This window comes from Bubalus bubalis, chromosome 9 (genome assembly GCF_019923935.1).
Source record: "Bubalus bubalis isolate 160015118507 breed Murrah chromosome 9, NDDB_SH_1, whole genome shotgun sequence".
Classification (NCBI taxonomy): Eukaryota; Metazoa; Chordata; class Mammalia; order Artiodactyla; family Bovidae; genus Bubalus; species Bubalus bubalis.
Window position 1 is genome coordinate 97,348,586 of NC_059165.1, and position 22,488 is coordinate 97,371,073.

At 39.5% G+C, this 22,488-nt stretch overlaps 3 protein-coding genes across 3 annotated transcripts; all 3 read left to right on the forward strand.

Annotated features, from left to right (window-relative positions):
- LOC102403760 (serine incorporator 1-like) lies at positions 1 to 2,511 on the forward strand. Its single transcript, XM_044948166.2, is given in 1 exon segment — positions 1 to 2,511. A coding segment is annotated over 1 exon segment (1,362 nt). The 3' UTR covers positions 1,363 to 2,511.
- A 1,120-nt stretch (positions 2,512 to 3,631) lies between these two features.
- On the forward strand, positions 3,632 to 4,618 carry LOC102409274 (olfactory receptor 7E24-like). Its single transcript, XM_006057454.3, has one exon. The coding sequence runs from the start codon at positions 3,689 to 3,691 to the stop codon at positions 4,616 to 4,618; it is 930 nt and encodes a 309-aa protein (XP_006057516.3). The 5' UTR covers positions 3,632 to 3,688.
- An 11,815-nt stretch (positions 4,619 to 16,433) lies between these two features.
- Positions 16,434 to 17,378, forward strand: LOC102408959 (olfactory receptor 7E24-like). The gene has a single exon (XM_006057453.3). The coding sequence runs from the start codon at positions 16,449 to 16,451 to the stop codon at positions 17,376 to 17,378; it is 930 nt and encodes a 309-aa protein (XP_006057515.2). The 5' UTR covers positions 16,434 to 16,448.
- Positions 17,379 to 22,488: the final 5,110 nt, after the last annotated feature.

Consider the following 22,488-nt stretch of genomic DNA (forward strand, 5'->3'; position numbering starts at 1 on the left):
ATGGGGAGCGTCTTGGGGCTGTGCTCTATGGCGAGCTGGATACCATGTTTGTGTGGCAGTGCCCCGTGTTTGCTGTGCCGATGCTATCCTAGTGGAAATAACTCCACCGTAACTAGGTTGATCTATACACTTTTTTTGCTTGTTGGAATGTGTGTAGCTTGTGTGATGTTGATACCTGGAATGGGAGAACAGCTGAATAAGATTCCTGGATTTTGTGAGAATGAGAAATGAATGGTCCCTTGTAATATTCTGGTTGGCTATAAAGCTGTATACCGATTATGCTTTGGCTTGGCTATGTTCTATCTTCTTCTCACTCTCTTAATGATCAAAGTGAAGAGCAGCAGTGACCCTAGAGCTGCAATACACAATGGATTCTGGTTCTTTAAATTTGCTGCAGCAATTGCAATTATTATTGGGGCCTTCTTCATTCCAGAAGGAACTTTTACAACTGTGTGGTTTTATGTAGGCATGGCAGGTGCCTTTTGCTTCATTCTCATACAGCTAGTCTTACTCATTGATTTTGTCCATTCATGGAATGAATCATGGGTTGAAAAAATGGAAGAGGGGAACTCGAGATGTTGGTATGCAGATTTGTTATCAGCTACAGCTCTGAATCATCTGCTGTCTTTAGTTGCTATCATCCTGTTTTTTGTTTACTATACTCATCCAGCCAGTTGTGCAGAAAACAAAGCATTCATCAGTGTCAACATGCTCCTCTGCCTTGGTGCTTCTATAATGTCCATACTGCCAAAAATCCAAGAATCACAACCAAGATCTGGTTTGTTACAGTCTTCAGTGATTACAGTCTACACAATGTATTTGACATGGTCTGCTGTGACCAATGAACCGGAAACAGAATGTAACCCAAGTCTACTGAACATAATTGGATATAATACAACAAGCACTATCTCGAAGGAGGGGCAGTCTGTACAGTGGTGGCATACTCAAGGAATTATTGGACTAATCCTCTTTTTACTGTGTGTATTTTATTCAAGCATCCATACTTCAAACAATAGTCAGGTTAATAAACTGACTCTAACAAGTGATGAATCAACACTAATAGAAGATGGTGGAGCCAGAAATGATGGGTCACTTGAGGATGGTGATGATGTTCACCGAGCTGTAGATAATGAAAGAGATGGTGTCACTTATAGTTACTCCTTCTTTCACTTCATGCTTTTCCTGGCTTCGCTTTATATCATGATGATCCTTACCAACTGGTACAGGTATGAGCCTTCTCGTGAGATGAAAAGTCAGTGGACAGCTGTCTGGGTGAAAATCTCTTCTAGTTGGATTGGCATTGTGCTCTATGTTTGGACACTGGTGGCACCACTTGTTCTTACAAATCGTGATTTTGACTGAATGGGACTTGAGGCATGAAAGTCTCACTTTGATCATCATTTATTTGAAATCAGCAGTATTCCCAACTTTTGTGAAGTTGTGTGTGTGTGTGCTTCCCGTGTAACTTCTCCAGTCTTCTGGCATGAATTAGATTTACCGCTTGCCATTTTATTCATCATAGTCTTGCCAAGTGCATCAATATGCGTTTTAGAATGAATCAAGAGTTGTATGAGTATGTTGGTGGTAAGTTAAGAGAAGTGGACATTGTTAGGTTTATTCTCTGCTCTGTACCTATGAAAAGAGTAGAAACAAAACTGCTTGGCAGTTTGATTTTTAAATTGTGTTAGAACATAAGCTGTTTCAGAAAAATATGAAAAATGTATGGCTGCCTTTTGAAATATTTGATGCCTTGTCCTACAGGATACTGCAAAGAACATGGCTGTCCTAATATTGTAAAAATTGTATAGACAAGTCACAAATGCCAGTTTTCTAAAAACTTTTCAGATTTTTCCCTTGATATGAGGTAAGGAACATATACAGGTATGGAGTATTTGATTGAAAACAGTGTAGGTTACGGTGGAGACAGAGACACAGAATTTTCAGAGATTTTCTAGTGGTGGGTACTGAATTGAATACCCAGGTAGGCTGTAATGTTCCCTGAGTACAGATAGTCTTTCATACTAACATAGTGAACTTTGCTTTGGTCATTATAAACACATGCAGATGTGTTAAAATGTGTTCAGTGGAGAAGTTAGGAACTCTGAATGATTTGGACAAAGATTTTGAAAAGGATAATCATAGGTTAGAAGGAGGTTGAAAATCACTTTGAAAGTTTGTTTTGAAAATCAGAGCTGATAAACTGAAGGCTACTAAAGCCTATTTTGCAGTTTCTTCCTGTTCTGTCAAAGTTTAACAGTGAAGAAAGTGAAGCTCAGATAGCTAATCAGTGGCAAAACTGGGAAATCCCACATCTGTCAAACACAAATGGCATTTTTTCTGGAATTTAAAAATAATTTCTATTCAAATACATGCATAATAGATTTTGCACCATTGTGAGTGGTAGATCATTTATGTGATGTGAATTGCTGATGTCTAGTATGCCTTCTACACACAAACTGAGGCCAGGAGAATGATGGACTGCTGTAAAATAAACTCCTGCTTAACAGTATACTATTCAGCTCAAAAGATGCTTTTCTATTTGCCACCATCTAATTGAAATATATAGGTTATTAAAAATCTTTCAACTTGAAAATCAAGCCGTATCACTGTTAACTTAGATAGAAACTCTCAGTTGTGTCATTCGTGTCTTAAATCTTAAAATCTACATTTGCTTCTTTTAAGATATTTATTAATGTAAGCAAAATATAACAATTCCTCATCTTTTATTGTGTTGGTATCGTATTCCATGATCTCAAATGGCTGTTTTATCTTTAAATAAATGAATTCAGAGGAAAAAAAAATATGGACTTAAGCTGGCATAAGAAGGCCAACTTAGTGTTTGCGAGCTGGCTTTGATCTTAAATTTCTCAAATATTCATAAAAGGGTTGGATTTGATGAGAAATCAACCCCTTGGAAATGTTTAGACTTGGAGACATATAAGAAGTATTACCTAGCAACTAAAATTAAAAACAGCAAAAAAAAAAAACAGATATTTTATTGTGTTCCTGGATTTGTGATCTCAAAATGTCCTTCCTTCTCTAATATTCTTTAGTCCCATGTGTAAAATGTCATGGTCCGGGTGTGGGTTGGAAAAGAATTTCCAGACATGAGACAGAATGAGAGGGAAATAAAGTTTATTAGACTGGGAGATGCTGTTAGAACAGCAGGCCAGCTCAAGGGAGAACAGACGTTGAACAGGGGTCCTTAGTCCACTTTTATAGCCAGGGTACAAGAAGTGGGATAGAGGTCTTTCAGGTCATTTGCTGATTGTATGAGGCATGTATACTGGGTAGGAAGAAGAGTAGGGCAAACACCTTCTCCCTGTGGCGTAGGAGGGGAGACAGGTTATACTGTTCCATAATAGTTACAGCATGGAGGAGGGAAGGATGATAAGGGTTTGGTTTTTCTGTTCCTGCATTCCAAGACTCTCCTTGGTTTTGTCTGCTCTTTCATCCTTGGGTCACCACATAAATGGGTGCAAAGAAAGAGGTGACTATTTTGGTCATCAATAAAGACATGCTCACAACTGAGAACTTAGAAATATTCCAGAAGTACTGGGGTGTATATTCAAGTATGAAGACTTTATTTATGGGTTGCTTAAATCCAATGTATGAACACTTATCTGGATGCCTCTACATTTGTTTTGCTTATTTAACACTCTTCTTTTTCAAAAGATGCCCCATCAACATGGAACCACAGAATCTTACATGTGTCTCAGAATTCCTCCTGCTGGGACTCTCAGATGATCCAGAACTTCAGCTCCTCCTCTTTGGACTCTTCCTGTCCATGTACCTGGTGACCATGCTTGGGAACCTGCTCATCATCCTGGCTTTTATCTCTGATTCCCACCTCCACACTCCCATGTACTTCTTTCTCTCCAATCTGTCATTGACTGACATCAGTATCAGCACCACCACTGTCCCCAAGATGCTAGTGAACCTCCAGATGCACAGCAAATCCATCACCTATGCAGGATGCCTAGCTCAGGTGTCCTTCTTCTCTCTTTTTGCATGTTTGGAGAGTCTGCTTCTGACAGTGATGGCCTATGACCGGTTGGTGGCCATTTGTCACCCCCTATACTATCTGGTCATCATGAACCCCCGCACCTGTGGCTTATTGGTCCTGGCATCATTTTTCACCAGCTTTTTGACCTCCCAACTGCACTACTTGATGATGTCACAGCTTACCTTCTGTGCAGATATGGAAATCCCTCATTTTTTTTGTGACCTTTCTCAACTCCTCAAGCTTGCCTGTTCAGACACCTCCATCAATAACATATTAATCCTTTTTATTGGTACCATTTTTGGTGGAGTTCCACTCTCAGGAGTTCTTTACTCTTATTATCGAATTATTTCCTCCATTCTCAGAGTCTCATCATCAGGTGGGAATTACAAAGCCTTCTCCACATGTGGCTCTCACCTGGCAATTGTTTGTTTGTTTTATGGAACAGGTCTTGGTGTATACCTCAGCTCAGCTGTTTCATCTTCCCCCAGGAAGGGTGCTGTGGCCTCAGTGATGTATGCTGTGGTCACCCCTATGCTGAACCCCATCATCTACAGTCTAAGGAACAAGGACATCAAGAGTGCCCTGTGGAGGATTACCCATAGGATTGCCTAATCTTAACACCTGTTCCATTCTTTTCTTTTGGTTCAAAAGACTGGAAAAGGTGGTAAAATCAAATATGTGCAACGAGAAGTTCTGAATCTCCAGTTATATAGTGTATATGCATCTCTGCTTTCTGTTTGTTTCCAGGTCCAGACTTGCTTTACTTACTGCATTGGAAGCTAATAAATCAGGAGACAAGGTGTTGAGGCAAGAAATAATAATTTATTTAGAAACCCAGCAGATGGAAAAGATGGGAGGCTAGTGTCTCAAAACAGCCATCTTATCAGGGCCTGGCTGCCAGATTCTTTTATAGAAAAGGGAAAGGGAGGTAAGGAAGTAAAGTCAATTATCTCCTGAAATGACCAACCTCAGGGGAAGGGAGGTGTTAATTTCATTTTCCTTGCAGCCATTCACAGATGGATAGGGTCAGAGTGCTTCCCTGAACAAAGACGCTTTGGTTTAACATTCAGGCAGAGGATCAGGGTTCCGCAGGCAGGCCATTATGTATAGATTGTATCCTTTTCATGAACAAAAGCAACAGGAAGCAAAGGTTAAGTAAAAGAAATAGATCCAAGGTGTCGTCAGATTTTTTTTCTTTCTTATATTTTCCCTCTTAGAATAACTCTAATGGTTTGATAAATTATTTTAGACTCCCCCACTTAAATCATATTCCCACCTGGATTTTGCACAGCACATCAATATACCATTCTCACTTTTTTATGCATGATCCAGGACTCCTGGCCATGGGCAGTCTTGTTTCTATCATTACAAAATAATCATAGCCCTCTCATTTTTGCTATATTGTTTCTATACTTATGGCAGAAAGTGAAGAGGAACTAAAAAGTCTCTTGATGAAAGTGAAAGAAGGGAGTGAAAAAGTTGGTTTAAAGCGCAACATTCAGAAAACTAAGATCATGGCATCTGGTCCCATCACTTCATGGAAAATAGATGGGGAAACAGTGGAAACAGTGTCAGACTTTGTTTTTCTGGGCTCCAAAATCACTACAGATGGTGACTGCAGCCATGAAATTAAAAGACGCTTACTCCTTGGAAGGAAAGTTATGACCAACCTAGATAGCATATTCAAAAGCAGAGACATTACTTTGCCAACAAAGATCTGTCTAGTCAGGGCTATGGTTTTTCCAGTGGTCATGTATGGATGTGAGACTTGGACTGTGAAGAAGGCTGAGCGCTGAAGAAATGATGCTTTTGAACTGTGGTGTTGGAGAAGACTCTTGAGAGTCCCTTGGACTGCAAGGAGATCCAACCAGTCCATTCTAAAGGAGATCAGTCCTGGGATTTCTTTGGAAGGAATGATGCTAAAGCTGAAACTCCAGTACTTTGGCCACCTCATGCGAAGAGTTGACTCATTGGAAAAGACTCTGATGCTGGGAGGGATTGGGGGCAGGATGAGAAGGGGACAACAGAGGATGAGATGGCTGGATGGCATCACCAACTTGATGGACTTGAGTTTGAGTTAACTCCGGGAGCTGGTGATGGACAGGGAGGCCTGGCATGCTGAAATTCATGGGGTCACAAAGAGTCAGAAATGACTGAGCAGCTGAACTGAACTGAACTGAACTGACTGATACTGTTTTCAATGGCTTTTCCCCCACACTTTAATATGAGGGTCAAGACATTTAGTATATTTTTTGTTCATAATGATCTTGGTCTAATTTTTGAGAAAGTCACCAACTCAATGGACATAAGTTTGAGTAAACTCTGAGAGTTGGTGATGGACAGGGAGGCCTGGCGTGCTGCAGACCATGGAGTCACAGAGTCGGACATGACTGAGTGACTGAACTGAATTGAAGATGATGAATTTCCTATTTTAATCAGGGTGTTTTGAAATTGAAGTGAGAAACTATTAACTGAGTTTTCAACTGGAACTTTCCTTTGAAAACTGAGCGTATGCTTCCCAAAGAGTAGATAAGAGAGTACCTACCAGAGCAAAGTCAATTCCCAATTTTTCTGATAATTCTCTTTCCCATTCCATTTAACTTCTCCCCAATAATATTATATAGCCAGATGGAAAGGGGTAAAAATTGAATGATTCCACTGAAACGAGGACCTAAAGTAGTTGAACTGCCCCTGAGAGAGTGTAGAATGGCAGCTGCCAGAGGCTTTGGGAGGAAGAAAGGGGAGTTAGTGTTTAATGGGGACAGATTTTCACTTGGGGAAGATGAAATGGTCCTGAAGGTGAATGGTGGTGATGGTTGGAAAACATGTGATGGTACTTAAGGCAACTGAACTGTACAGTTAAAATACTTTAGATGGTAGGTTTTATGTTATGTTGTGAGACATGGAGTATTTCTTGCCATATCAGAAAACAAGGATGTCACAGTCACTAGTGATTCTAGCCCTCCAGTGTGAGATGGTGAGCCCTAAGGGCACTCAGGAAGGAGAAGAATGCTTGTGATCTAACAGCCATCAGACTGCAGCTACTCTATGGTGAGCCATAGGGAGCTCAGGATGTGAAAAACACAGGATACTGGCCTCAGATAGCTGAGATGCATATGAAAGGAATGGTTTCAGTAATGAGCCCAGACTCTTGAATCTTCCCATACACAGAAAAGCACTAAATTCCTTAACTTGGGATATCTGGTTTCCTTTAATTCACAAAAATAGTTTCAACATTCAGACTACTTGCCTTTGTGTAGAGAAACTTCTATATAACCCACCTCCTCCCTCAGCCTCCTCAAACCATTTCTTTCAGGGTTACTTGAGATGTCTCCCTGCTTAAGTCCTAAAAGTTCCTGCTGAATAAAGCATAACTCTCAACTCTTAGGTCATGAATATATTTTTAAAATTTAATTTCTATTGAAGGATAATTGCTTAACATTGTTGTATTGTTTTCTGCCATATGTCAACATGAATTAGCCATAGGTACACATATGTAAATATATGTCCTCTCCCTCTTGAACCTCCCTCTCACCCCATCCTACCCCTCTAGGTTGTCACAGAGCACCGACTGAGCTCCCTGAATCATACAGCAAATTCCCACTGGCTATCTATTTTACATATGATAGTGCATATGTTTCCTTGATATTCTATTTGTCCCACCTTATCCTTCCCCTGCCTTGTCCACAAGTTTGTTCTCTATGTCTGCATCTCTATTGCTGCCCTGCAAATAGGTTCATCATCACCATCTCTCTAGATTCCATAAATATGCATTAAGATATGATATTTGTTTCTGATTTACTTCATCTGTATAATAGACTCTAGGTTTGTCCACCTCATTAGCAATTGACTCAAATTGATATCAAAAGTGATATCTCCCTGTAGTTTTGATTTGCATTTATCTTATAATGAATGATGTTGAGCATCTTTTCCTGTGTTTATTAGCCATCGGTATGTCTTCTTTGGAGAAATGTCTGTTTAGATGTTTTGCCCACTTTTTGATTGGGTTGTTTGTTTTTCTGGTATTGAGTGCATGAACTGCTTGTGTATTTTGAAAATTAATCCTTTATCAGTTGTTTCATTTGCTATAATTTTCTCCCATTCTGAGGGTTGTCTTTTGACCTTGTTTATAGTTTCCTTTGCTTTGCAAAAGATTTTAAATTTAATTAGGCCCCATTTGTCTCTTTTTGTTTTTTGTTTTTTTCCTTTACTTTAGGAGATGTACTTACTTTTAGAGACGATCTTACTGTGATTTATGTCATAGACTGCTCTGCCTATGTTTTCTTAGGTATGAATATTTTTTAAGTTGACAGTTGTTTTACCACAATAAAAAAATCTCCTGCAGGAATGAAAGATATAGTGCTTAAACATTGGATGTTACTAAGCCATCAGCAATCAACTCCTAGAGGGATCAGCCTCAGCTAGAGGAGCCCCCAAGCAGTCCACTTTTGATGACTGTGTGATGTGGGGATGTAAGGATTTGGCTCCTTTGCCCCAACTCCAGCCAACTCTAAGGATCACTGTAGCTCCAGAGCTTCCTTGTGGTTTTCAGAGACCTTTGATGGGCTTCAACTTGGCTTGATGTTTTCTACTCCCTTCCTTACTACAAAGAGTTTGTGAATCGGCAGAGTCTAAGGAAACACTCACAAGACTGCCCTCTATCAGACACCAGCACAAGTTCAAGCATCTCCAGGGCCACCCTTGTTATAGGCCAATTTGCTACAAATTTGGGAACTTCCTCACATTCAATAATTCTCAAACATGATTCAAACTGAGAGGACTCCCTCAAGTTCTGTCATTCACTAGGATGACTTAGATCTCAGAAAAGCACTCTACTCATTATAATAGTTTTATTATAGCAAAAGGATACAAATTAGAACCAGCTAAAGGGAGGTACACATAGAACATAACTCACCTGAAGATAAAAAAAATTGAGCTAGAATGTTAAATTACTTTAAACTTAATATTCCAGTAAAATTAGAACTAGAATTGGGGCTGTCATTCAAAATACCAAAAAACATAAATCTCTAAGGCATAAAATCCTAAACCCAAAACCAGGGCTATGGATAAAAAAATAGAAAGTTCTCAGAGACATAAATCTAAACTGAGAAATTAGAAATACAATCAGAATTTTGGTATGGAAGACCTAAATCTCTCTCACTTACATGACCGATTCAATAGATTTGCAGATATAAAAGTCGTATATTGTTTTCTCTAATTTAAAAAATGTGTTTGAACTTTATGAGGTAAATAACTTGGAAATCAGAGGTGAGGCATAAAGGTCAGCCCCCTCCTGAGAAGAGGACAGGTTTATATCCTTCCTAACATATTCACTTTACTTCTTTTCCTCCACCATGATATTAGCAAATCCTCAGAGACAGAGAGACCATGGACCAAGTTGGCTAATTATCTGCTATGTGCATGGAAGTCTCAAGGCTGTATCACTATAAATAATCAGCTTGGGCTTCCCAGTCCTTTATATAGCCAGCTCCAGCCAGTGGGTTCCATATCTGTGTGTCTCATGCTCCTGAAGTTATTGTCTGTACCAGAAGGCACATACATGAATCTGTCTTACTGGAAGTCCTGAGGATAAAGCCTCTGTCCTCAAGTAACACCAGGTATGGGAGGGGCATTCCTGCTCCAGCAGAGACACGGCACAGCCCAGTGAGTGCCAAGTGCAGTGGGAGATACTGAATGCAGAAGGAACTGGGGAGACTTGTTTACTAATCATCAGAGTAGTGGGACAGTTGGGACAGCCAGTGGGAGGGCACCAAAATGCATAGTTCGGCTCGGAGGCCTATGAAGTGAATGTTGTTGTTAGTGATGGGGATTGTATAACTCACTTAAATTTCTGTTTTCCTCCCACACTGGTTCTATCTTCTTTGGTCATTTTTTCTACCTGATCAGGAAATAGATCTTTCTAAAACATCTAATAAGTCCTCAAAATGATCGTGAAGGTGATGATGATGAAAATGATGACAGTACGGGCTTCCTTGGTGGCTCAGGGTTAAGGAATTCACTTGGCCAATGCAGGAGACATGCGTTCAATCCTTGGTCTGGGAAGATCCCACACTCTGAGGAGCAACTAATCCTGTGCTCCACAACTATTAAGGGCACGTGCTCTAGAGTCCTGGAGCTGCTAACTATTGAGCCCATGGATAGCAAATACTGGAGTCCATCTCTGCAACGAGAAGCCTCTGGAATGAGAAACCTGTGCACTGCAATGAAGCATAGCCACCGCCCGCCCCCATCCGGCTGCAACTAGGGAAAAGCCTGCATAGTAATGAAGATCCACCATAGCCAAAAATAAATTTTAAAAATTATTTTAAAAAATCCTTTCATTTAAAAATATTTAAAAAAATGATAACAGTAACCACAACATCACAAAACCTTACTCAATGATTCTAAAAGCCAAGTTCTGATCTAAGTTTATTATGCAGCCTGTTTCCTATTATATGCATTTTCACCTCTCAAAGAAAGTCAGATGCATTCTCATTATTTTACAGTTAGGATAGAAACAGTTTTATTTAATGTAATTTTGATCAATCCCTGGGGTATAAAGTGTAAAGTCAGATTTGAAAGCAGAAAATGAAATTCCACCCATAGGGTGCCTAGACAGTATTCCTGTCCTGCTAACTCAACTTGCATTCAGGGAGCTGAATTTAGGACAAATGCAAACTCTCTGTTGGGCTTTCCTGGTGACTCAGGGGTAAATAATCCATCTGCCAATGCAGGAGACAGTGGTTCCATCCTTGGGTTGGGGAGATCCCCTGGAGAGGGAATGGCAATCCACTCCAGTATCCTTGCCTAGAGAATCCCATGGAGAGAGGAGCCTGGCAGGCTACAATCCATGGGATTGCACAGAGTTGGACATGACTGAAACGACTTAGCATACATGCATACGAACTCACTATAAGGGAGAAATTACTTGAAAGGCTCTAAACCTGACATTAGAAGCGTAACTTAGGGTGTTTGTGTTTGTGTGTGCATGTGTGTGTGTGCTCTCAGTCATGTCCAACTCTTTACGACCCCATGGACTGTAGCTAGCAAGGCTCCTCTGTCCATGAAAATTTCCAGACAAGAATACTGGAGCGGGTTGCCATTTTGTACTCCAAGGAATCTTTCCCACTCAGGTATCAAACCAACACTGGCAGGCAGATTCTTTATTGGAGCTGGTTGTTGCTGTTGTTCAGTTGTTAAGTTGTGCCTGACTCTTTGTGACCCTATGAACTGTAGCACTCCAGGCTTCCCTGTCCTTTACCATCTCCTGGAGTTTGTTCAAACTCAAGTCCATTGAGTCAATGAAGCCATCCAACCATCTCATACTTCTCCTCCTGCCTTCAATCATTCCCAGCATCAGGGTCTTTTGGCTATTTGCATCAGGTGGCCAAAGTATTGCAGCTTCAGCTTCAGCATCAATCCTTTCAATGAATATTTAGGGTTCATTTCCTTTAGGATTGACTGGTTTGATCTCCTTGCAGTCCAAGGGACTCTCAAGAATCTTCTCCAGCACCACATTTCTTTTTAATATTTATTTACTTAGTTGCATCTAGTCTTAGTTGTAGCACACAGGATCTTCTTTCTTCCATTATAGCATGAGGGATCTTCAGGTCCAGAACCACAATTTGAAGGCATCAATTCTTCAGTGCTCATTGGAGGTTGAGGGGTGGTTTCATTTTCTGCACCAAACCTGGGGGAACAGCTCCCTGCCTGGCACTCCTGTTAATTCTACTACACCTTTACTTCTTTACCAATGAGTTACCTGGGAAGCCTCCACATGTCCTACAAATGGATATTACTGATCCTACTTCAGTGTAAAGGATACCAGCATAGAAGTGGAGAGATTTACACACACTCCACCTTTAGAAGGCTGAAAGATGTGGGTCTCACACAAAGGCTTCTTAATTCCAGTCCCAGGTCTCTGTAGCTTCTGAGTGAATTATTTTCTTTTGAAACCTTCTTTAGTCCCAGATGAGCAAATGCAATTAGAACCATGGATTGTTTCTTCTGGGATCTGGTGAGTCTATCCGTGAATTAGTAGAATGGAACAAGTGATTTGCAGGGGGCTTTTATGTGAATATTATAGAGACAGGGTTTTCTATGGATAATAATGCATTTTTCAGACAATTTTGTAAATCTGAGCCATGGAAATATCATTCTTTTTGAAAAATGGAAATGTTCATATGACTCTATCATGAAAAGCCTTGCTAGTCAAATTTCAAGAACCTTTCTGATTTTATACCTTGACAATCAGAGTGTACATTTGCTTTTGTCTGATATTTCCATTAGGAAAATACGTAATTAATAGTAAAGTTGCACAAGTTTCCATCTTTAAAACTAAAACAGTACTCTTGTATGCATATATATTTTGGAAATCCTCACTTGTGTAGGATGGTGGGTGGCATGATAATTCACTTATCTGTGTCATAATAAGAAATTGAAAAAAAAAAATGAAATTTAACCTTCAGGTAATACTGTGCATCATTTTATGTGTTGAGAGAGAGATATATATATATATACTTCATATATGTACTTAAGAGATATAGGTACATAGATACATGTCCTTAAGTATATAGATATATGTACTTAAAATGCAATATTGTGGTAAATGACAACTTAATGTCAGCTGGAATCTAGGCCAATTTGCAAGAAAACTACTTATAAACACAGAAGTCAATAGAAACATTATGGACACACTGAAAGGAAAATACATCTATTGAATTCATGACAATGTTTATCCTGAACAACACTGAAATGCAGGGGAATAGGACCATATAGGGATAGCAAACCCTCTGTGGTTTTTTTTTTTCAGTAATAAATATAAGTTCTAATGCCAAGTATTGGCTTCCCTGGTAGTTTGGACGGTAAAGCGTCTGCCTACAATGCCAGAGACCCGGGTTTGATCCCTGGGTCAGGAAGATCCCCTGGAGAAGGAAATGGCAACCCATTCCAGTATTCATGCCTGTAAAATCCCATGGACCGAGGAGTACAAGGCTACAGTCCATGGGGTCGCAAAGAATCGGACACGACTGAGTGACATTATTAAATATATTTTAATATGTGAAGTGTATAATAATGATGTTAATAATAGGTAACATGAATGCAATATCAATTGACTGCCTGACAATGGTTCTCTACCCTGGCAGTATGTTAATATGCCAAAAGGACCTATGGGTAGAGATTCTGGTTTAATTGCTTCTAGGCTGTAGCCAGTCCATAGTTAAATTATAAAAGATCAAAAGGTAATTATAGTATGTGTATGGCTGAGTCCCTTTGCTGTTTACCTGAAACTATCAGAACATTTTATGTTAATCACCATATACACCCATGGCAGATTCATGTCAATGTATCACAAAACCACTACAATAGTGTAAAGTAATTAGCCTCCAATAAATTAATAAATTTATATTTAAAAATTTTTAATATTTTTTTAAAAAGTGAAAAAAATTCACCTATACACCAATACAAAATAAAAAGTTTTTAAAAAAGGTAATTATAAAGATGAACTAACACTGACACCACTGTTGAAGTACTTTATCTTTATTTTAATTTACTACTTTACAGTAACCTGGTTAGGTCTGTGAAACTAATATACTCATTTTATAGATGAATAAACTACCCCAGTGTTTGTGATATTAGTCTTTGGTTTTCTCCCTTTTGATTTTTCCCATATTATATCTTGTTTTGACCTGGCAGGAGAAATGAAGACCTGCATTGCCTTCAGGAAGTTCAATGTTGGAGAAACACAATTACTTGATAAGAAAGAATGACTTGAAAAGGCTTTTAAGCTGGCATAAGAAGACCAGCTTAGAGTTTGAGACCTGGCTTTGGTCTGGAATTTCTTGATTGTTCTTATGAGAGTTAGATTTGATGAGAAATCAACTCTTCATATATGTTTAGGATTAGAGACTTATTTAAGAAGTGTTACCTAGCCACTGCAAACAAAAACAAGAAAAAGCAAACTCAGCCTCAGATCTTTCTCCAAGAGTGTGTAACACTGATAGAAAAAAACCTGCAAAACAATAGGTATGCAGTGTTTATTAATTATTACTGAATCACTGGTGTATCATATATTAATGTTATCTTTAAGATCAGTGATGTCATATGATTTTGCGCTTTTTTAAAAAAATTTTATTTTATTTAACTTTACAATATATTGCCATATATCAAAATGAATCTGCCACAGGTATACATGTGTTCCCCATCCTGAATCCTCCTCCCTCCTCCCTCCCCATACCATCCCTCTGGGTCATCCCAGTGCACCAGCCCCAAGCATCCAGTATCATGCATCGAACCTGGACTGGCAACTTGTTTCATATATGATATTTTACATATTTCAATGCGAAGCCCATCAAGGCTAAATATTTGTGTTGGATGTGTATGTTAAGAGACATTGATCAGACAATCTGCACATTGGAATGAGCATTTTACTCCAAGAAAGACAGATGTCAAAATTAAATAAAAGGACTTCCCTCATGGTCCAGGGGCTAAGACGCCATGCTCCCAATGCAGGGGGACCAGGTTCAATCCCTGGTCAGGGAACTAGATCCCATATGCTGCAACAGAGATACCATGTGCTACAATTAAGACCTGGCACAGACAAATAAATAATAAATATTTTTTAAACCCAAATGAAGAAACATTCTAAAAGATAATTGATACATAAAAATGGTATCTGACTATGAATATTTGAGTTTAATTTATAGTCCAGTGATTATGGGTTTTAAGTATTTAGGATTACCCTATAAATTAAGGGAATTTTTGTACTGTATTTGAATGAGATAAAGTACATTTGAATGCTTTATAAGTGTACTTTAATTTTTTTACTAGGATATAGTTGATTCATGGTGTTGTGTTAGTTTCAGGTATACAGCAAAGTGAGTCTTTAATACATATCTGTACTTTTACTCTTTTTAAGATTATTTTTCCCATATAGGCCATTACAGAGTATGGAGTAGAGTTCCCTGTACTGTACAGTAGGTCCTTATTAGTTATCTATTTTATATATAGGAGTGTTATACCTGTCAATCCCAACCTTCCAATTTATCCTGTCCCCTACTCCCCAGTAACCATGAGTCTGTTTTCTACATCTGTAACTTTATTGCTGTTTTGTAAAGCAATACATTTGTACCCTTTTTTTTAGGATTCCACAAATATAATATCATATGATATTTGTCTTTCTCTGTCTGACTTACTTCACTCAGTATGACAATCTCTAGGTACATGCTGCAGGTGAAATTATTTTGTTATTTTTATGGCTCAGTAATAGTCCACTGTCAGTCAGTTCAGTTCAATTGCTCACTTGTGTCCAACTCTTTGTGACCCGATGGACTGCAGCACGCCAGTCTTCCCTGTCCATCACCAACTCCCGGAGCTTATTAAAACTCATGTCCATCAAGCCGGTGATACCATTCAACCATCTCATCCTCTGTCATCCCCTTTTCCTCCAGCCTTCAATTTTTCCCAGCATCAGGGTCTTTTCCAATGACTCAGTTCTTCACATCAGGTGGCCAAAGTATTGGAGTTTCAGCTTCAGCATCAGTCCTTCCAAAGAATATTCAGGACTGATTTCCTTTAGGACGCACTGGTTGGATCTCCTTGCAGTCCAAGGGACTCTCAAGAGTCTTCTCCAACACCACAGTTCAAAAGCATCAATTTTTCAGTGCTCAGCTTTCTTTATAGTCCAACTCTCACATCCATACATGACTACTGGAAAAGCCATAGCTTTGACTAGATAGACCTTTGTTGGCAAAATATGTCTCTGCTTTTTAATATGCTGTCTAGTTTGGTCATAGCTTTTCTTCCAACGAGCAAAGCATCTTTTAATTTCATGGCTGCAGTCACCATCTGCAGTGATTTGGGGGCCCAGAAAAATAGTCTCTCACTGTTTTCATTGTTTCCCCATCTATTTCCACTGTTCAGTTCAGTTCAGTTTAGTCGCTCAGTTGTGTCCGACTCTTTGCGACCCCATGAACTGCAACACATCAGGCCTCCTTGTCCATCATCAACTCCCAGAATACACCCAAACCCATGTCCATTGAGTCAGTGATGCCATCAATTATTTCCACTGTAATGTACTTTAATCAGAACTATATTTTTAAGAAGGAGAATACATTTTATTCTATATTTTCCCTTCAAAAGTAGGGGGCACATAATTTGCTGTGTGTATGGACTTGTTATTTCACAATCTCCTTACTTCACTCATATTCTTTGGCCCCCTGACTCTAAAATGGGTGTATAGACAAGTGAATATTCTTGGCATCAATAAAGAAGAGCTCTTAATTGAGAAATACTGCTGCATGTACTTCCGTGTTTGATACTCAAGCCTGAATACATTACGTGTGAATTGTTTGAATCCAAAGTATGGACATTTATTCAGGTTCCTGTATATTTATTTCCTGTATTAAACACTCTCTTCTTTTTCAAAAGGTGGTCCATCTACATGGAATCACAGAATCTAACAGGTGTCTCAGAATTCCTCCTCCTGGGCCTCTCAGATGATCCAAACCTGCAGCTCCTTCTTTTGGGGCTCTTCCTGTCCCTGTACCTGGTGACCTTGTTTGGGAACCTGCTCATCATCCTAGTCATCAGCTCTGATCCCCACCTCCACATCCCAATGTATTTCTTCCTTTCCAGTTTGTCCTTGGCTGACATCAGTATCAGCACCACCACCATCCCCAAGATGCTGGTGAACCTCCAGACATACAACAAATCCATCACCTATAGAGGGTGTCTGACTCAGTTAACCTTTTTTTCTCTTTTTGCATTTTTGGAGAGTCTCCTCCTGACAGTGATGGCCTATGATCGGTTGGTGGCCATTTGTAACCCTCTACACTACCTGGTCATCATGAATCCCCGTACCTGTGGCATGTTGGTCCTGGCATCATTTTTCATCAGCTTTTTGACCTCCCTGCTGCACTACTTGATGATGTTACAGCTTACCTTCTGCACAAATGTAAAAATCCCTCATTTCTTTTGTGATCCTCCTCAACTTGTCAACCTTGCCTGTTCCAACACCTCCATCAGTAACCTATTAATCTATTTCATTGGTACTATCTTTGGTGGAGTTCCACTCTTAGGAATCCTTTACTCTTATGCTCGAATTATATCCTCCATTCTAAGAGTCTCCTCATCAGATGGGAAGTACAAAGCCTTCTCCACCTGTGGCTCTCACCTGTCAGTTGTTTGCTTATTTTTTGGAACAGGCCTTGGGATGTACGTTAGTTCAACTGTCTTATCTTCCCCCAGGAAGAGTGCAGTGGCCTCGGTGATGTACACTGTAGTCACCCCTATGCTGAACCCCTTCATCTACAGTCTAAGGAACAAGGACATCAAGAGTGCCCTGTGGAGAATTATCATCAGAAAAGCCTAATTTCAATCCTCCTGTGGAGGGTTTTCTGCAGAATAATCTAATCTCAACACCTGTGCCATATTGTTTTGGGTTCATAAGACTGGAAAAGGCAGTAAAATCACATATATGCAACAAATGATTTGAATCTGCAGTTCCATAGTGTATATATACCTATCTGGCTTTCATCTTTCAGTCCACAAAAATTTTCCTCTTAGAATAGCTGGAAATAGTAGAATTACTTAGAATAGTAATTACTTAGAATAGTAATGGAATTGTAACATCATTTGGACACTCCATGTGAGTCATAGCCCATTCAGGATTTTGCATAGCACATCAGTATACCCTTCTCAATTTTCTTATGTATTATGTCGGACCCTTGGTCATGAGCAGTATTGTTTCTATGATTACAAAATAATCATAGCTTACTTTTTTGTTATTTTTTGTTTCTATAGGTTTCATATTATTTGCACCCCCACCCATTTGTTAGGTGGATTTAAATCCTACCTTAAGTATATTTTTGTTTCTTAATAATGTTGTTCAGATTTTTGAGCAAGTAGGTTGACTAATTTCCTGTTTAACCAGGATATTTTGGGACTGAATTTGGACACTATAACACTGAGTTTTCAACTAGTACTTTTGGGAAATAGGATTATGATTTCCCAAGAATGACGAGAGACTACCTTCTAGAGCAAAGACAATTCTCAATTTTTCTAATAATTCTCCTTGTCATTCCATCTAAATTCTTCCTGGTCATATTATATAGTCAGACATAATAGGGAAAAATAGAATGGTTCCAGTTCTAGAAGTTACCAAAAGTAGTCAAACTCATACAGATAGAGATTAGAATGGTCGTTGCCAGAATCTTTGGGAGGAAGAATGGGGAGTTAGGGTTTAATAGAGACAAATTTCAGTTGGGGAAGATGGAATAGTGCTGGAGATGAATAGTGGTTTATGGCTGCAAAACAAAAAGAGGAGAGAGCGTCTGAGAGAGGGCTCTTGTCTAACACTTGGAAATGCATTGTCCAAGAAGACACACATGCTGACAAAGCAAGAGGCTTTATTGGAAAAGGGTGCTTGGGCAGAACAAAGCAGAGTAAGGGAATTCAGAACTACTCTGCCACATGGTTCACAGTTTCAGGTTTTATGGTAATGGGGTTAGTTTCTGGGTTGTCTCTGGCCAATCATTCTGACTCAGGGTCCTTCCTGGTGGCACGCATTACTCAACCAAGATGGATTCCAGCGAGAAGAATCCCAGGAGGTCAGTAGGACATATAGACTGCATCCCTACCTACTTCTGACCTTTCCCATATTCTTTCAGTTGGTCGTAGCTTTTTAGTTCTACATCCCTTACCAGGAACTCCCACTGAAAGATAACCCAAACAAGTGGTTGCTGTCATGCTTGGCCAGAGTTGGTGGTTTCAGTCAGTGGTTCCCCTAAAAATCTGCCCCCCAACCCCCTCCCCTGCCAGGACTTCATACTGAAGATAACTTCTTGAGAATTGGAGCAGAGATCTTTCTTCTGTAACTACTTTCTGTTGAGAATGAACATTGTCCTGCTTAGTAGAGTAGAAGTTTCTCTCCACCTGTTCTAAATCGAGGTATCTTATGTCTGAAACTGACATCCACCCTTGTAGTAACAAAAATTTAGCCTGAAACTGTCAGAGATATAAGTACTTGTAACAGACAGGGGCCAAACAAGAGGCCTAACAGGATGTCATCACTGTGTCCAGAAAAGGAAGGAAAAATTGGGAGTGAGGGCTACAGAGTGTATGACTTTCTTCTGATCGTTTGGTGTTGAGGTAACAGGGCAGTGCTCCAGGAATCTTGCACTCAGCCTGAAGCTACCATCCTCCTCCTGGATCAGGGATACAGTTCTTCAGAACTCAAAGATAGTGTTATATATACTCCTTGAGGAGGAACCAGCACCTTGCCCCAAGTCTGCACCACCATTTGACTACTCCTTCCATGTTTCTGTTGGCTTTCCTTGTGGCCTAGATAGTAAAGAATCTTCCTGCAATGCAGAAGACCTGGATTCGATCCCTGGGTTGGGACGATCCCCTGGAGAAGGGAATGGCTACCCACTCCAATATTCCTGCCTGGAGAATTCCAAGGACAGAGGAACCTGGAGGATTACAGTCCAAGGGGTTGCAATGAGTCTGACATGGGACTGAGTGACTCACACTTTCACTTTCCCATGTTTCTGCATCCCCTCCCTTTCCTGATTAGCAACTGTCTGAATCTGCCCTTTGAAACTCAGGGAAGATCAAGGAGGCTGAATGAGCCTACAAATAAGAAACAGGGGATGCAGAAAGGATTTGTACTCTGGAGTCCCATAGAGTCCTCTTCAGTTTCAATTCAGGGAACCGTGCAACAATAGTTCTGGTCACTTCCTGCTAAAATGGGGCAGTTATTGTTGTTGTTGTTTACTTGCTAAGTCGTGTCTGACTCTTTGTGACCCCGTGAACTGCAGCCTGGCAATCTCCTCTGTCCATGGGATTTCCCAATCAAGAGTGGGTAAAATGGGGCATAGTTCTCCCTCAATTTGGAGAATATACACTGAATTGGAAATATTTCTGAGTTCCAAATCCTGGATCTAAGTCTTGTATGATCTCAATCCCACTTCCTTGGTTCACTATTTTGGTGTAAGATATTCAGTTAGAAGTAGTTGGAGGAGTGAAAACTGGAATTTTAACAGACAAAATAAAGTTCAATCCCTGAAATAAGCCTGAAACCCAGTCTGGACCTCTCACCTTGGGGAGAATTGCAGCCAGGTAGCCAGTTGTTTACTTTTATCTAAGGAGGTTTTAACTTCCAGTGTGGTATTAACATACACATATCAGAAACCATTAGCCATTACCTGTCTCCTTTTTCTACTAGTATCTGATCTAAAGCAATTTCATTTTCCAAAAAATTCTAGTTGCAAGAGGATACCTTGAACCCATAAGGTTGCAGCTACCAGCTGCCAGCAGACATTGTTTTGAGAATGGCTGGTGACATCCCAAGTCTGCCAAAGCTCAGAAAACTGAAGTTCTTAGCTATACAAGGACTTTTCAGAAACCATGTTCATAATGCCAACTAGTATTATTACTTTGGATGTCTGAACTACAGCTATTCCATTTTGACTTTCAATTGCATTTCTCTCCTTAATGGCCAAAACAGATGTTACCATTAACGACTTCAGTACTTTTTTCGTTATGAGAAGATACAAGAATTTGAGCTCATAAAATCTTTCCTGAAAGCAACTATCTGAAGGCCTGTTCTGCAGTTCTTCCAGAACATAGAGCACCTCATTCAAGTTCCCCACCTTGGACTCATTTCAAAATGTGTTGAAAGTCAGTGGCTGTAGTGGCCACTGACCTAATCCTTAGAGAGGCAGATGGGAAATGCCCAGTTTTCAGTTATCAGGGCCCCTTCAGGGTGATGAATTCAACCGTGGTTTGTGGGGGGCATTTCATGACTCTTTTGTCCCACAACTCTAGGAATGTTCATTCTCAAGTCTGGCAGAGATTTCTCTGATAGGCCACTCAATGTGCTATTACTGGACTAGGCCTTATTAACAGTAGCTGGAGGTCTCTGGACCACCTTCTTCCTAGTCTCTTTTGGTCTAGGAAAATATTCCCTCTTGTTACTTCTTCCCCTATCTAGAATTACACTATGACAATCATCAATCTCATATGAAGTTTTATATCATCATTTTATCAGAGGCTCAGTCACACATTTGGTAATGAAAGAAACAATTTTGTAAAATTGGGCAATATAAAAATAAGATAGCTAGCAATATTAATGTGGTCATAAGTAAGAATTTTGGTCAAGAATTGTCTTTAGAAGCAGCCCAGTATATTCGAGGTCATCTGAATTTACCTGTTCTATACCAATCCTTACCTTTAAGGGAAGCTATATATTGGCATTGCCCATAAGGCATCTAGCCCAATTTCCTACTGTTATTAGACTGATTACCCCCAGCATGGTTTAACTGTCCCCAGCCTAAGGGAGTCTTTAAATTTAAATGACCACGGCCTGGGTGTTAATCTCTTGGTTGTAGACCATGGGGCATCTGATCTTCATCCAAGGATACATTATTGGGTTAAGCTTCAGAAATAAACTTAGAGTATTCTTTTAATAATTTACTTAAATTTTGCACAATGTAACATAACAGAAAGGAATTATCTGAGAAGTGAGTCTTAGTGACTACTGACTTCAATAAACAGAATTAGAATTTGATATCCATTGAAACATCTCTGCTTCTCTAAAATTACCTTCATTTTTATCAAATATAACTAAATCAAGATTAACTCATCCACAAGTTAAGTCTGATTCATTGATATTGAGATATTTTCCCCTTCCTTTTTTCCTGTGTCTTTTCTACTTCTGTCTCTCTAATAAGGATATCTGTGACTACATTTAAAGGTTATCCAGATAATCTTGTATAAACTCTTTCACTGAAAAGACTTTTTCCAAATAAGTAACATTCACCCTGTTGTCATATAAAGTAAGATTCACAAGATAGGAAAAATAGGAAGAGGACATATTGTTTTGGGAGCTACTATTCAAACTCACTACAGAGATGTTCTGGCAGACTCACAGAAAGATCTATTAAAAACTGGCTCAGGGTAGGAAAGTCAGTTTTCTATCTTTGGGCTTCATGTCCAAGTCTAACATTTTAATTTACTGTCCCCATCTTTGTGGAGAACAATCTGAGGATAAGGGCACCTCATGCAGGAGTGGATGAGTACTTAGCTCTTGTTCCTGATGATCTCTGAAGTCTTTGTCATGAAAGATAACTTTCTTTATTGTTTAATCATATTAGACAAAAGTTTCCTTTTTCTTATTACAACTAAAGTCTCCTCACTGATAAATTTCAGATATCTCACAATCACCTCAACCACCAAGGATGATGACAATTCTATAGATATTGAAACTGATTATAGTGGATGCTAATTGTGCCTCAGAAGGATGCTATTCACCAGTGACTGGTCTTACTAATTACTGATATGTGATGTGAGCTCATTTCCCTTGCCTCATGGGAGGGATAATTCTGAGGTATGATTGTCATGGCCCTTTCCATAGTCAGACAGAAGCTAGTCTCAATTCAGGACCACAGCTTCCTTCATTCCTCCCTCAACCCCCACCC